The sequence below is a fragment of the Mastigoproctus giganteus genome, chromosome 3, assembly GCF_048544385.1.
Source record: "Mastigoproctus giganteus isolate SK-2022 chromosome 3, ASM4854438v1, whole genome shotgun sequence".
Lineage (NCBI taxonomy): Eukaryota > Metazoa > Arthropoda > Arachnida > Uropygi > Thelyphonidae > Mastigoproctus > Mastigoproctus giganteus.
In genome coordinates this window covers 119,857,200-119,874,724 of record NC_143577.1, presented here as the reverse complement: position 1 = coordinate 119,874,724, position 17,525 = coordinate 119,857,200, and the positions used below count along the sequence as shown (strand labels likewise).

At 39.6% G+C, this 17,525-nt stretch overlaps 1 protein-coding gene across 1 annotated transcript in view; it reads left to right on the top strand.

The window, feature by feature from the left end:
* The window catches only part of Ocrl (Oculocerebrorenal syndrome of Lowe), a 529,958-nt gene that overhangs the window by 420,398 nt on the left and 92,035 nt on the right, over nt 1-17,525 (top strand). The window contains exons 21-22 of the mRNA XM_090369405.1: nt 4,417-4,527; nt 11,519-11,626. Of these exons, the coding sequence (XP_090225531.1) occupies nt 4,417-4,527; nt 11,519-11,626 (219 nt within the window). The remainder of the gene's footprint in view (nt 1-4,416; nt 4,528-11,518; nt 11,627-17,525) is intronic.

Sequence of the window (17,525 nt, the reverse complement as noted above, 5' to 3'; positions counted from 1 at the left end):
TTGCAAATTACTTTTTGTAATTTGCAAGAATGATGTATGTGACCATTGGTCCTTGAGGTTGTCACAGACATTCTCTCAGATATGCCAGACAAGCTGCACTTGCTACCTGGGAGTCTAAAACGCTGATGGAACTGATATTCGGGTGACACTCAAATCAAGTAAACTCAATTTCGCCGAAGTCCGGACAGTCTGTGACATCCAAATCCTATGCTTGCACCTTCATGATGGTGGAACTGTTAGGTGTGAACCAATGTAAGCAGGGGTCGAAGTGTGTCAACCACACCACATGAAGGAATGCAGCCCCTCTATGTTACCACCCTCTATGTTACCCTCTATGTTACTAGGTGGTAGATGACTCTCATCAACCCGTGAAATACCACCACTTTGCTTATTGGAGGCTTGAAGTGGTGGAACCCAGGTTTAGGCCCTAGAGCTAAGTTCCGGTCAACCCTTCCCTATCTCTTCCATCATGCAGTATGATTGATGACTTTTGAGGTTATGATGAACGTCGTGGTGAGATCCAATATCCCTTACATTTCACGGTACAGCTCTAAAACGGTGTTCGCAGGCCGGCCACTAGTTAGTACACCGGACCGAACCTATTGGTAACTCTCTAGGAGGCTTCCGGATCAGATAGGGTATAATCTTGCTACCTCTACTCTGCCAGATAGTGACTGGAGGGAGTCCGAGTAGTGTGTACGTGGGGAGCATTGTCGAGGCCACGTTATGTCAAAGATCTCGATATATTCTTACCATGTGTATGCCATATTCAAAAATTTCATTACTTCATACAGCATGACCCACCGGTATTTTCTTACTATTGAATACATCAAGAATTGTCAAACTAATAGATCAAGCTTATCTGCAAAAAGATCTAAACCTTCCAAGCACTTCCTAATTCATTTCACAAATATACGTGGTCTCAATTCTAATCTTAATGATGTCCATTTCCACTTGCAGTCTGCCAAACCCCATGTACTTTTTCTGACAGAATCTCAGTTATCAGTTGATTCAACTACTGCTCATTTCAGATTCCCAAATTATTCAATGTATGATTCCTTTCACCTCAAAGGTGGTACTTGTGCATATGTCTGTTCTAATATTCCCTGTCAGAGACTTGGCAATTTGGAATCTCCTCTCTTTGATCTTCTCTGGCTTAAAATCTCTCTACCTCATTGTGTAAAATTCATCTGTTGTCTCTACCGTTCTCCCAACTCCACTAATCACTTGGAGCTCTTTGCTTCCTCTATTTGCAACTTGACTTTCTCCAGTCCAACTTTCCTAACAGTGAGGTAATTTTCCTTGGTGATTTTAATGTTCACAACTCCAGCTGGCTTCCGTTTTCTAGTGACACTGACCCAGCTGGTCGAGATGCTGAGGCTTTTGCAATTACTAATGATCTTGCACAGATTGTTCAGTTACCTAGAAGAATACCGGACAATCCTAATCATACAGCCAACACACTTGATCTTTTTCTCACAAACAACCCTTCTAAGTACATGGTCGAAGCGAGAAGTCCTTTAGGCACTTCAAATCACAACTTGGTGATTGTCTCTTCTCCAATGGAGCTTTTATCTCCTGGCTATTCCCAACCTCGTGTTGTTTGACACTACAAGAATGCAAAATGGGATGACCTGCGAGATTTCTTTTCCTTGGTCGGATTACCTTTTCAAAGCTTCTGATGTCAATGTTTGCTCAGATCGTGTCAGTGAAATTATTCTTGCAGGAACGGAATCCTTTATCCCACACTCCACTTTAAAATCTCGTCCTTTATCTAAACCTTGGTTTTCCAATAAATGTGCTAAGGCTGTTCAAGAGAATAATGTTGCATATAGTAATTGCTTGTTTCTAATTTTTCAGTTTCATTTTCTGCCTACACCAAAGCTCGCAACAATTGTAAAGCAGTTATTAATCAGCCCAAACTAGAGTTTGAACAGGTTAAGAGTAGAAAACTTACTTTTTCCCCTAATCGTAGCCAAGAATTCTGGTCCCTTGCCAAAGCTATTGGCCGCAACTTTTGCCCATCTCTGCTCCCACCTCTGTCCAAACCAGATGGTTCAGCCAAGGATGAAGTTGACCTGCTAGCATCCCATTTTTCTTCCAACTCATGTATTAATAATCTTGGTAAAACAATTCCCACCATTCCCAACATGCTCCATTCAATGCCTCCGGTGGTCTTCCGTCAAAAGGATGTCAGAAGGATTTTGACGAATCTTGATGCTAAGAAAGCTCCAGGTCCCGATGGTATTTCTCCACTTGTTCTCAAAATCTGTGCTCCTGAACTTACTCCTATTCTTTGCCGCTTTTTTCACTTTCTTATTCCAAAGGTGTTTTTTCTTCTTCTTGGAAATTTGCTCATATCCAGCCAGTTCCTAAAAAGGGTGACAAATCCCTCCCATCCAATTATCGTCCCATTGCAATTACTTCTACTCTTTCTAAAGTAATGGAGAAATCAGTTAACCACCAACTCTTAATCTACCTAGAAACCTTACATCTGATGAATGATCGCCCGTATGGATTCCATCAGTGTCGATCCACTAGTGATGTTTTGGCTTATGTTACCTATTTATGGACTAATTAAATGGAAAGGTTCGGTGAAAAACAAGTACTTGCTCTTGACATCTCAAAGGCTTTCGATCATGTTTGGTATAAAGATCTTCTAAACAAGCTTCCATCTTATGGGTTGCCAACTGTTTTTAGTAATTTGTTACCCAGTTTCCTCTCTGATTGCTCACTGAGGGTGATGGTAGCTGGCTCTCTGTCTTCTAACTTCTCCACTAATGTCGGTGTCCCCCAAGAGTCAGTTCTTTCCTCCACTCTTTTCCTCTTGTATATTAATGACCTTCTTCCATTGACTGGAAATCCTATCCATAGTTTTGCCAATGATAGCACATTGCATTCCACTTTCCATTTTGAGAAACCTTGCCCTGTTTAATCACCTTCAACTTCTCGAAAATCTGCTACCAATTCCTTAAATGCCGATCTTCAGGTAATTCTCCAGTGGGGCAAAGCCATCTTAGTTGATTTCAACCCTTCTAAAACTCAGTCTTGTCTTATATCTCACAAAAAGGATTCTTCTGCTCCTATACTTATCTTTAGTGACACTCCGATTTCTGATATATCTCTTTTGTTATATTTCTCTATCAAAATGATATATATCTCTTTTGGGGATTACCCTGACTTCTAATCTCTCTTGGCACAAGCACATTACAAATATTGCTTCCTTTGTATCTAAAAAAATTGTTTTTCTCTTTCGCTCTCAACGTTACTTTTCTTCCAAACAGCTGCTCACTCTGTATAAATCGCAAATCCGCCTTGCCATGGAATATTGTTCCCACATCTGGGGTGGTGCCCCCAAAACCTCTTTCAGGCTTCTTGATTCCATTCAGAAGAGGGTAGTTAGGTTAATTAATGATTCATCTCTAACAGAGTTTCTCCACTCGCTGTCTCATAGATGTACTGTTTTGTTTCTGCTGCATGCCTCTTCTACAGATACTTCCATGGGCACTGTTCATCTGAATTGGCTTCTATAATTCTCGGTCTCTCTCTCTTTCAAAACAGTCCGAACACGTCCCACCACCAGCCAACATCCATTTACTGTCCAACTTCAAACTCGCAGAACCAACTTTTCATCCTCCTCGTTTATTCATTCAACTGCCGTTTTTTGGAACAACCTTCCTTCATACATATTTCCTGAAAATTAGTCTACAGAAGTTCAAGTCCAATGTCAACAAATATCTTGTTTTGTCTTCTCAACCTCCAACCCAAGCATGGTACCAAGTACTATAGGTTCTAATACCTCTCGTGTTTGGGGTTTACATAAAAAAAAAAATATATAGCGTTTTACAGCCAGGTGCACAGGAAACTTCCAATACAAACAGCTACAGACAATTAGTAATGTAAATTACTGATCATGGGCATGAAAAATAACTTTTGAAGCAATAAACAGACAGTTGTGAAAAGTTATCCTTCATAAATTGAATTGCAGAACTTCGGCTATTTTCTTGTTAATTTTAGAATCAGTTAAAGGTAAATTTAAATTAAACCCATTTGAAGGCTAGTATACTGTGAATTGCAGTTGATTATAAAATCAAATTGAAGAGCATTATTTATTATTGTTTTATGGAGTTTCTCAAGAAATCCAAACACCTGCTAATGGGTAACTCCTCCCTGGTCGTATTGAGAAAATAGTTCTATTCTGGAAAAGGGTATCAAAAAATACAGGGTGCTATTGTAAAAAAGTGCTGGGTGAATTGAACTGTAGAAGGGAACTACTATAGATACATATTATGATACTTATACAACTATAGAACAACTTAGATATGTAAACCATAATTCTCAAGTTATTATCAGTAATTTTATTTATTTGTTTTTAATGTAATCAGTAAAATTTTATGCTTCCTTAATACTCTGCAAATAACAGTGACTGGTGGTTATCAACCCAGTTCATTTGGTTCTTCTCTTGAAACTCTTGTATGTATTCCTATACCATTTAAAGAAGTGCCTCTTTCCCAACTTGTTAAACTGGTAAGTTCTAAAAAATAATTATTACTTTCATTTTTAAATATTTGATGCTACAAAAGGTGTTATTCTCTGGCAGAGAATAACAATTTCATTCACTGGTATGAAATATACAAATCATATTATAAAATGGCTACATAAAACAACTTGAAGGTGATAAAACCTGGAAGTATGATTGACAAGGTTGCTTTAATGTTCTCTAATTAGAACTAATGTTCTAAATTAGAACTAATGTAATTCTCTAACTAATATTCCTTAATTAAATCTTTTCTGCCCTACAGTCTCCAGTAATATCCTTTAAAAAAAAAAAGGCATTTTAATCAGTTGTAATTAAATCACCTATTGATTGGGGTCCCGGTAGCCAAACTAGCAAGAGCGCAAGGCTGAGTGGAGTGGGTGGGGTTCAAGACCAGCTGTTGGTAGTCATGGATTTCCTCCTCCTCAGTATCGTAAGTTAATGAAATAGTTCTGCTGTTGTGTTCTGAATAATTTATTGTCATTTCAAAGGAATGTTAAGCTTGGGAAATAATAATGGTTACAATGCTGGACCACCAATATCATGGACCAAGTTTTGAATTCCACTACAAAGAAAGAAAGAAAACAAATCTCTGGGAAGAAAAAAAATTGCAAAAATCACTTCATTGGACTTACCTCCCCCAAGGTTAAAGCAACAGCTCAGGCAGAGGGTGGTGCAATCTAATGTTGCTCCCATAACTACCACCCACCACTGAATGCAAAAGCCAAAGCTAAACAGGTCCAACTCCAAGCTGCATGAAGGTGAGAAGTAGAAATATTGAACATACTGCATCGAATGTAGTGCAGGATCAAGTCACTCGAATTCAGGCATTAGTCAGAGTGGCAAGTTTGAAAAGTAAGAAACATCCTCCCTTTGGCAGTAGTGGAGCGAGTGGTACTGTCCCCCATATGGCCAGCACAACTGAAGGATAAAACCATCCAACCCAACCAACTGGAAGTGCTTCTTGTGCAACTGTGCTAATGACCACTCATGAAGGAAGAAACCAATCTATGAAGGGAAACATCAAAATGAAAATTTGCAAGCATACTACAAAGTAACAAAGCTAGAGACATACATGGCAGTGTAGAGGATGAAATTACCAAGTGATTGGAATGGGTCCTGACTATTGAGGTCACTGAGCAGTGAATAACAGACCAGAGATGGACCATCATCAGGAAGAACCTCGTTGCACCTGCAGTCTTAAAAACAAGCAGGATGTCAGTGACCAACTACAAAGAACAACTAATATTGTATAAGGCAATGGTCATACCACACCTTGAGTACTGTATACAAGTCTAGAGGCCTCATTTTAAGAAGGTTGTAGAGCTGTTGGAACAAGTACAGAGAAGGGCAACAAGATTAGTGAATGGAACAAAGGGTTGCTCTTACGAAGAAAGGCTTAAGTTTTGCAAATTACAGTGTCTGGACACTAGGCACCTGCGAGGTGATCTGATTGAGGTGTATAAAGGCTTGAATGGTTTCAGCATGCTCAATGCTGATGGAATTCTTCCTCTTGCTCAGAATAATAGCCTGAGAGGTCATAAATTCAAATTGGGTGCCAGGTGGGCAGGAGCAGCAATGCATAGCACACACTTCTTGATGATCCCAGGTTCGAACCCGTGACCACCAAATACGAAGTATGCGGAAAGGTCAGGGAATGACCACTGCATATCCCTGGAGCAATATGGCCTTAGTTGCTAATGCTCCTAAAAACCAAATAACAACAACAACAATAAATTCAAATTGAGGAAAGACGGTTGTAGGATAGATGTGCGGAAGCTTTCCTTTAGCCAGCAGGTGGTTGATTGCTGGAACAAACTTTCATCTGTTGTAGAAGTTGATAGCTTAAGTAGATTCAAGGCAGAACTTGACAAACATTTGGAGCGAGGGGAAGGGTGAAATAAGGGTTTTTTTTTTTTTTTTTGGCTGATGCTATATAAGCTTGTTTTCTTGCATCGTGTGCCTTTACTAATGCTAATATGTTCTGCATATCCCCCCCACTAATAATAGGTGGGGGATACACAGACTAAAAGGTTAGCACTTTGCCTCTGCCTGGCTGCAGGCAGAGGCAAAGTGATTCTTGAATTGCTTCTATTAGAACGGGCAGCAGACTGGAAAGCAAGGTAATGGAGATTTCCAGGACTGCTGGGAGTCATAGTGGAACAAGTAAATACATGGGCTGTGTTAGGATGGCTAGGAGCAGGAACAGGTGCATGTATACTTACATGTACACCAATGCTAGGATTATAGTTAATAAATTTCATGAGCTTGAAGTGCTAGTGACGACATCGTAGGCAGATATTGTTGGGATATCAGAGACATGGTGTCACACAGATATAGGCAGTGCACAGTTGGAATTTGGGGAGTACAATGTGTATTGGAAGGATAGACAGGATAGGAATCCAGGGAGGAAGGGTTATGCTGTTAGTTAAGAAACAAATAAAATCTAAGGAAATGCAACCAATTGTGTTGGTCTGTTTGGTGTGAAATAAGCACTGGGAAAGGAAGCACTGTGTGTTATAGGCCTAATGAATCTGATGAGCAGTGGTGCAGAGAAATAGAGTGGGCCAGTAAATCAGAATGTCTTTTAATGGGAGATTTTAACTTTCCAGATAATAACTGGAATTTGTAGGTTGATCACTCGCGCACACACACACACACACACACACACACACACACACACACACACACACACACACACACACACACACACACACACACACACACACACACTAGCAAGACTTTTGTTGATTTATTGGATGACTGTTTTCTACAGCAACATGTCCGAGAGGCAACCAGAGGGAGTAATACTCTTGATCTAATTATCAGTAGTGATTCTTTATGCATTAAGAATCTGCAGATAAAGGAACCACTGGGCGACAGTGATCACAATGTATTGATGTGGGAATTATTTAAAGATGTAACTACCATCATGGCTAAAGGGAAGGTGTTTTGCTTTCTTAAAGGTGACTACAGAAGTCTCAGACAGTTTTTAAATTCTGTACAGTGGGATCAACTGATGATGTTACCAACAGTGAATTCTAAATGGGAAGCCTTCAGGGACTTAATTTTGGAGGCTACTAGGCTTTTCATTCCAACTAAGAAATACTGTTCAAGGTTTAGGCTTAAATCGATGTCAGATGAATTAAAAAGGCTAGATGAATTAATGGCAGAGAAGAAGAACGTATGGGATGCATATAAAGTACAGGCGACACAGAAGCATATGGCAGGTATAAACTAATCGGTAATCAAGTCATAAAGGAGGTTAGGCAGGCAAAGGCAGATTTTGAGAAATCTTTAGCAAAGGATGCAAAGAAAAACAGCAAGGAGTTCTTTACTTATGTAACCTCTAAAAGGAAAGTGATGAATCTGATTGGACCACTTAACATAGATGGGTTGACTCTTGATGATCATGCTCAGGTAGCTGATAAACTGAATGAGTATTTTGCATATACATTCATACATGAGGAGTTATTCAATGAGGGTGCCAGAAGTTTATCAAATGCTAACAGAGAGCTGAGTGATTTTGTAATAACTGAGAGCGAAGTGGAGGAGAAATTGTTGAAGATAACATAAGGAAGGCACCTGGGGTGGATGGATCTATCCAGTTATATTAAAGGAGGCAGCAAAGGAAGTAAGCAAACCCTTAGCCATAATTATGAGCACTTCCTTGGACTCAGGGGAGGTCCCCATAGACTAGAGGTGTGGAAATGTATCACCAATTCACAAAGGAGGTTCAAAAGGTGACACAAGTAACTACAGACCTGTTAGTTTAACTTGTGTTCTGGGGAAAATAATGGAATCACTGGTTAAAGAAGCATTGCAGAATCATCTAGACAAGAGTGCAGTAATAGTTAAGACACAGCATGAGTTTTTTGCAGGTGGGAAGGAGCAGCAGTGCGTAGCACACGCTTCTCGATTAGACCGGGGTTCGAGCCCGTCACCACCAAATACGGAGGATGCGGAAAGGTCAAGGGAATGACCACCGCATGTCCCGGAGCAATATGGCCTTAGTTGCTAATGCTCCTAAAAACCAAATAACAAAACAACAACAACAGCATGAGTTTGTCAAAGAGAGGTCTTATCTGACCAGTTTGATTGCTTCCTATGATGTGGTCACTAAGGAACTGAATGCCAAAAATAATTTTGATATCATATACTTGGATTTCAGGAAAGCTTTTGATACTGTTGCACATGGAAGACTGCTGTACAAATTGGAGAGGTATGGAATTAAGGGTAAGTTGCTACAATGGATAAAGGACAGTTGAGTGGGAGACGACAGAGAGTGGTAATCAATGGACACTGCTCTTTGTGGACTAATATTATTAGTGGAGTTCCCCAGGGCTCAGTTTTGGACCCATTGTTGTTTTCTATATTTATCAATGATATTGATGAAGGTATATCAGGTTTAATGTCCAAATTTGCAGTGATACAAAGGTTGGCAGTGTTGTTAATGACAGTAATGACAGTATGCTACTCCAACTGGACCTAGATAAGTTGGGAAAATGGGCGGAGAAGTGGCAACTGGAGTTTAACATTGACAAATGGAAAGTACTGCATATGGGTAGCAATAACCGAAGAGAAACATACCAACTGTGTGATACTACACTTAGGGAAGTGGAAAGTGAAAAAGACCTGGGGTAATTGTGCAGCCAAATATGAAGTTTGCTGAGCAGTGAAGACGGGCTGCCAGTGCAAATCATGGAGTTTTGTCAGTGATATGTGGGAATTTTGCTAGCAGGCACAGGGAGTTGATAATCACGTTATACAAGGCAATGGTCAGGCCTCATTTTAGGAAGGATGTAGAGTTGCTAGAACAAGTACAAAGAAGAGCAACAAGATTGGTGAGTGGAACAAAGGGGTGCTCTTACCAAGAAAGGCTTAAGTTCTGCAAATTGCAGTGCCTGGAGAGGAGGTGCCTGTGAGGTGATCTGATTGAGGTGTATAAAGCCTTGAATGGGTTGAGCAAGCTGAATGTTGATGGGATTCTTCGTCTTGCTCAGATTAAGAACGTGAGGGGGCACAGTTTCAAATTGACGAAAGATAGTTGTAGAATAGATGTGCGGGAATTTGCCTTTAGCCATCGGGTAGTTGATTGGTGGAACAGGCTTCCATCTTTTGTTGTGAAAGCTAATACCCTAAATAAATTTAAGGCTGAGCTGAACAGGCATTTGAAACGAATGGAGGGATGAAATGGGAGGGGTTTTTTTGGATGATGCTGCATAAGCTTGTTTTCTTGCATCGTATGCCTCTACTAATGCTAATGGACACAATGTAACCAGAATTGGAGGATGAGGTGCAATAAAAGTACTACAACTCAGAGCAGCCAAAGAGGAAACAGACAAGGTTGCAATACCCAGAATATAAGAAGAGTGGGAGAAAGCCTTATAGAAGTTGAGTGATAGAGCTCATAGTGACCAACATCAGAGTGGTAAGACATAGGCCAACACGGTATGCAAATAATACCAGATTACCTCAAAAACAACAAGGTAACGCTAGACACCATCAGAATGCAAACTAACACAAAATGCAAAGACAGAGAACCCGAGCCTGGAAAAGAAGGCTACAGCAGAAGATAGATGAACTAAGATTGAAGATAGGCCAACTGAAAGAGTACCAATGGGGTAACAGAAATAAGAGCTAATGAGAAAAGTGAAAGCCATCCTCAAGAAATACAACATTCACAGCAAACACTAGACTTATAATCAAAGGATCGAAGGATAACTTGACACCCTCAAAAAGAAACCCCTGGCGCTGAGCAAAACACCTCTCCATTACAGAGAGAGTGCCTAGAGGAAAACAGACAAGATATTTAAAGAAAACCAGAGTGCCTTCTATAGGAAAAGCACACTAGAAGGAAGGCATTGGACTACACATTGTTTTGGTTCATTGATGTATTTATAACATAAGATTAATTTTCTTTCTACTTTTTTCCAGAAGGCACTCGAGGAGTTTTGGGACAACCTGTGGAGCAGCAAAGTTAATGATAGCTACTGTGCACCCTGGATAGAATTAGAAAGGAGGAAAACCAAGAACAAACATGAGATGGGAGATATGGGAGAAAGAAGTACAACAGTCTATCAAGTAGTCCCACCTCAAGGATTAGATAACATCCACAATTACTAATACAAAAAGCTCCACTGCGTGTGCGCGCACGCACACACACACACACACACACACACACAGAGCAGAGCAGTTCACCCAAATAATAAAGAACCCTGACTCAAGGAATCAACTACATGAAGTTAAGCACAGACACCACAACTCAGCAAAGTACAGACCAATCACCTGTCTCCCATCAGTGTACAAGACCCTGACTAGCTGCATAACTAAGAAGATATCAGACCACATGGAGAGCTAGAACATCATGGATGAGCAGCAGAAAGGTTGGAAGCAGATGAGCAATTGACCATTTACACTGTAGTTATGGAACATGAGGAAGACTTCCGGGTATTGCCCTGGCCTCCAAATTCCCCAGACATCGATCTCATCGAGAATCTGTGGTTTGTGTTGGAACAGCAACTCCGATCTGCGGTGTCTCAACCACAGACCTTACAGGAGTTAAAGGATCTGCTGGTTACTAGCTGGTACCAGATACCACAAGACATTTTAGAAATCTTGTAGCGTCCATGCTTCACCAGATACAAGCTGTTTTGGCTCATTGGTGTATTTATGACATGATTAATTTTCTTTTATTTTTTTCCAGTCATTCAGTTGATTTTGTGAGGTTTTATGTTACAATTTATAACTACAGGACTGAAAATTAACAATTTAACAGTCAGTCAGATTTAATCTGTTACTAATAAACATATTAATTGGTCATTCATACTCACAATTGAGAATAGTGTTTTCTTCCTTTCATTTTATCATATGAATGAACATCCAGTGGGATGCCTTTTTAAATTATCTGTTGAGAGAAATTATTATTCAGCATCTTAAATTTCCTCTACTTAAAAAGATATTTTTACCTGTGTTTATTAGGAAAAGAATTCCACTGAGCCTTCAGATATCTGTAATCAACCATTATTTGAAATACCAAAGGAAGTCTGGATTCTTGTCAATCACTTATTTAAATTTGGACTTACTCAGGTATTCATTACTTATACTATACTCTCTATTTAATTTGTTATTATTAATGTTTAACCAATTCAGCAATATGTACATGTGTATTCATTTTTTTTTTTTTTTTTCATTTGTGGATTCTCTGCAGTATTGTTATATACACTGTCCTGTCAAAGCATTATGACCTCTACCTCATACAGGAACTCCCCAACTTACATAATACTCATCTTATGGAAATTCGACTTTACGTAAGTTTTTGCCTGCCAGTGTAAACTTAAAAAAATCGTGGAAACGTAAAGGATTCTGGAGGTCACAACCATAAAACTGTAAAAACAATTTGCACTTTCCAGTTTATTGGGCTCCTCTGTTAGTGCATCTAATTATAAATGGGTAGTAAACTGGATCTTATTGCAGTTGTGATAATAATACCGATAACTGCAATTGTGTGGGATTTTATGGTAAAATGTGTCCTTTCACTGAAATCTTCAATCATGTAAAAAACAAATTTTCAGAAACTTCTCTTCATTCCTATTTATATAATATAATGATGAAGGGAAAGCAACCAACGGAAAGTGCAAGTGATGGCAGTGCTAGGAAATGGAACAAAATTGATTTAGAAATGAAGATGAAAATGATTGAGAAATACGAAGCAGTACAAAGTTTGTCATCTATTGCAAGGGAATTTGGTCTCACTGCTTCAACAGCGAATACTATTGTTAAGGACAGTGCACGTATAAAAGAACATATCAAAGAATCAATGCACTTATGATAAACAGTGACCACAAAACAGCATTCAGGTGCTATATCAAAGATGGAACAGTTGTAAATGATATGGATGGAAAATCAGATTCAGAAGCAAGTGCCCCTGAGTCTAATGACCATTCGAGCAAAAGCAACAAGCATTTATAAAGATATTAAAGATAAGTATGGCGAACACAACCCAAGTTCGTGGCAAGCAACGGGTGGTATAATAGGTTCAAGCATCGTGCTGGTTTCCACAAGGTTAAAGTGTGCGGTGAAGTCGCTAGTGCTGATTCTGCAGCTGCAGAGAAATTTTCTGTTCTGTTGGAAAAAACTATTGAAGAAGGCCGCAAATTTTTAATGTCGACGAGACTGCTCTGTATGGAAAAAAAATGCTGGATCGAACATACATTGCTAAAGATGAAAATACAATGCCAGGTTTCAAGACTTCAAAAGATAGCTCCACGCTCTTACTTGCAGATACAGATTAAAACCACTGCTTGTGTACCATTCTTGAAATTTTTGTGCATTTTTGAGTTTTGTTGAGGTTATTAAAACGTTGACCAAGAGTTTTGCAGCTCCTGCGAACTTAGAGGCTACTAGGCTTTTCAAACCAGCTAAGAAATACTGTTCAAGGTTTAGGCCTAAATGGATGTCGAATGAATTAATGAGGCTTTTGGCAGGAAAAAAAATGCATGGTATGCATATAAATTATCAGGTGACACAGAAGCCTACGGCAGATATAAGCTAGTCTGTAATCAAGTCACAAAGAAGGTTAAGCAGATGAAGGCAGATTCCGAGAAATCTTTGGCAAAGGATGCAAAGAAAAACAGCAAAGAGTTCTTTACTTATGTAAACTCTAAAAACAAGGGGATGAATCAGATTAGTCCATTTAACATAGATGGTTCGACTATTGATGATCCTACTCAAGTAGCTGATAAACTGAATGATTATTTTGCATCTACATTCACACATGAGTTATTCAGGGAGGGGAATGCCAGAGGTGTATTAAACTCTGGCAGTAAACTAGATAATCTTTTAATAACTGAGAGTAAAGTGGAGGAGAAATTGTTGAAGATAAACATAAGAAAGGCACCTGGGGGGGGGGATGTAATCTATCCAGTTATATTAAAGGAGGCAGCAAAGGAAGTAAGCAAACCCTTAGCCATAATTATGAGAGCTTCCTTGGACTCACGGGAGGTACTCATGGACTGGAGATGTGCAAATGTGACCCCAATTCACAATGTTGGATCAAAGGGACACACAGGTAATTACAGACCTGTTAGTTTAACTTCTGTTCCAGGGAAATTAATGGAGGCACTGGTTAATGAAGCATTGCAGGATCATCTAGACAAGACTTCAGTTATAGCTCGGACACAGCATGGTTTTATTAAGGGTAACACTTATCTGACCATTTGATTGGATACTATGATGTGGTCAGAAAGGAACTGGATGAAAATCATAATTTTGATATCATATATTTGGATCTTAGAAAGGCTTTTGGTACTGTTGCACATGCAAGACTGCTGCACAAATTCGAGCAGTGTGGCATTGGAGGAAAATTGCTGTTATCGATAAAGGGATGGTTGAGTGAGAGAAGACAAAGAGTGGTAATTTCAGTGTTGGGTCCATTATTGTTTTCTGCATTTATTAATGTTATTGATGATGGTATATCAGGCATAATGTCCAGGTTTGCAGAAATACGAAGGTCAGCACAGTTTTTAATGACACTAATGACAGTATGCTGCTGCTGCAACAGGATCTAGAAAAGGGGAGCAGGTGGGTTGAGAGGTGGCAACTGAAGTTTAACATTGACGAATGTAAAGAACAGCATATGAAAAGTAGTAACCCGAGAGTAACGTATCAACTGTATGGTACTACACTGACAGTAGTAGAAAGTGAAAAAGGCCTATGGGTAACTGTGCAGGCAGATATTAAGTATTCTGAGCAGTGAAGAGTAGCTCATGGTGTCTTGTCAATGATATACAGGACTTTTTCTAGCAGATATGATGAGGTGATTATCCGCTTGTATAAGGCAATGGTCAGGCCACACCTTGAGTACTGCATACAGGTCTAGAGGCCTCATTTAAAGAAGGATGTAGAGCTGTTGGAATGAGTAAGAGAAGGGTAACAAGAAGATTAGTGAATGGAACAAAGGGTTGCTTTTACAAAGAAAGGCTTAAGTTTGCAAATTACTATGTCTGAAAACTAGGCACCTGCGAGGTGATCTGATTGAGCTGTATAAAGCCTTGAATAGTTGAGGTTGCTCAGTGCAGATGAGATTCTTCCTCTTGCTCAGAATAAGAGTAGGAGACCGGCAGAATTACTTAACAAGTACAGGTCACTGTTGAAAAAAATCCGTGAATTAGGATTGAATTTGAAAGTTTCTGCAATTCTGCCCAGACACGATAGGAGGGAGTATATGATGAGAGCCTTTTCGATCAATTCGGCCCTGGAAAGATTGTGCAAGGCTCAAGGGGTAGAATTTTTTTCAGCCTGGTCTGTACTTATTAACAGGAGAGACTGCTTCTACAGGGATGGGATACACTTAAATAGAAAGGGTGCAAGAATATTTGCTGATGCTATTGAGGCAGTGTTAGGTGGGTCAGAAAACTGCTAGCTTGGTGGGATACAAGGACTAATGGATTAACAGTAGCCACAGGCAGAGGTGAAAGTGATTCTTGCACTGCTTCTATTGGAATGAGCAGCAGCCTGGAAAGCAAGATGTAGGGTATTTCAGAGACTGCTGGGAGTCATTGCGGTACAAGTAAACACATGGGTTGTTTTAGGTCAGCTAAGAATAGGAACAGGTGCATGTATACTTGCGTGTACACCAATGCTAGGAGTTTGGTAAATAAATTTGATGAATTTGAGGTATTGCTCAAAACATCAAAGGCAGATATTGTTTGGATATCAGAGACTTGGTGTCATATAGATATAAGGAATGCAGAACTGGAATTTGGGGAGTACCATGTGTACAGAAAGGACAAACAGGATAGGAAGGGAGGAGGGGTTATGGTATTAGTTAAGAAACACATAAAATCCAAGGAAGTGAAGCCAGTTGACATTGTTGGACAGTGCAGTGTCGAGTCAGTTTGATGTTTCATAAGCATTGGGAGATCGAAATTGAGAGTAGGAGTGTGCTATCAGCCTAATGACTCTGATGAGTATAATAAGAAACTGTACAGGGAAATACAGTGGGCCAGTAAATCAGAGAGTCGTATAATGGAGGATTTTAATTTCCCAGATATTGACTGGAATTTGTGGGTTGGTCACTCACACACTAGCAAGGCTTTTGTGGATTTATTGGATGATTGTTTTCTACATCGGCATATTCGGTAGACAACTAGAGGGAGTAATACTCTTGATCTCATTATCAGTAGTGATTCTTCATGCATTAAGAATCTGCAGATAAAGGAACCACTAGGTGGTAGTGATCACAGTGTGCTGAAGTGGGATTTACTCAAAGAGGTAACTACTATCAGGGGTAAAGGAAGGGCTTTTTCTTTCATAATGGTGACTACGATGGTCTTTGACAGTATTTAAATTCTTTACAGTGGGACCAACTGATGATGTTACCAACAGCAAATTCAAAATGGGAAGCATTCAATGAACTTATCTTGGAAGCTACTAGGCTTTACATACCAACTAAGAAATATTGTTCAAGGTTTAGGCCTAAATCGATGTCGATGAACTAATAAGACAATGGCAGAGAAGCAAAATGCATGGAATACATATAAATTAATGGGTGACATCAAAATATGATAGATATAAGCTGGTCTGTAACCAAGTCAGAAATGAGATTAGGCATGCAAAGGCAGATTATGAGAAATCTTTGGTAAAGGATGCAAAAAAAACAGAAAAGAGTTCTTTACCTATGTAAACTCTAGAAGGAAAGGGATGAATCAGATTGGTCCACTAGATATTGATGGTTCAACAGTTGAGGATCCGGCTCAGATGGCTAACAAACTAAATGAGTATTTTGCATCGACATTCACACATGAGGAGTTATTCAGGAAGGGGAATGCCAGAGGTGAAGTAAACTCTGGCAGTGAGCTAGATGTTTTTGTAATAACTGAAAGGAAAGTGGAGGAGAAATTGTTGAGGATAAACATAAAAAAGGCACTTGGGGTGGATGGGATCTATCCAGTTATATTAGAGGAGGCAGCAAAAGAAGTAGGCAAACCCTTAGCCATAATTATGAGAGCTTTTTGGACTCAGGGGAGGTACCCATACACTGGAGATGTGCAAATGTGACCCCAATTCACAAAGGAGGATCAAAGGCTGACACAAGTAATTATAGACCTGTGAGCTTAACTTCTGTTCCAGGAAAATTAATAGGGACACTGGTTAAAGAAGCACTGCAGGATCATCTAGACAAGACTTCAGTTATAGCTCGGACACAGCATGGTTTTGTTAAGGGAAAGTCTTCCCTGACCAATTTGATGGGATACTATGATGCAGTCACAAAAGAACTGGATGCAGGGAATAATTTTGATATTATTGATTTGGATCTTAGAAAGGCTTTTGATATTGCACATGGAAGACTTCTGCACAAATTGGAGCAGTGTGGCATTGGAGGCAAATTGCTGCTATGGATAAAGGGATGGTTGAGGTGGAGAAGACAGAGAGTGATAATCAATGGACACTGCTCAACGTGGACTAATGTTATTAGTGGAGTTCCTCAGGGTTCAGTGTTGGGTCCATTGTTGTTTTCTGTAGTTATAAATGATATTGATGATTGTATATCAAGCTTAATGTCCAAGATTGCAGATGATACAAAGGTTGGCAGGGTTTTTAAGGACTCTACTGACACTATGCTGCTGCAACAGGATCTGGAAGGGTTGATTACTACCCTGACAGTTGTAGAGAATCAAAAGGACCTGGTGGTAATTGTGCAGGCAGATTTGAAATTCTCTGAGCAGTGCAGACGGGTTGCAAGAGTAGCTCACGGTGTCTTGTCAATGATATACAGGAATTTTTCTAGCAGGGATAAGGAGGTGATTATTCCCTTGTATAAGGTAATGGTCAGGCCAAACCATGAGTACTGTATACAGGTCTGGAGGCCTCATTTCAAGAAGGATGTAGAGCTGCTGGAACGATTACAAAGAAGGGAAGATTAGTGAATGGAACAAAGGGTTGCTCTTACGAAGAAAGACTAAGGTTTTGCAAATAACAGTGTCTG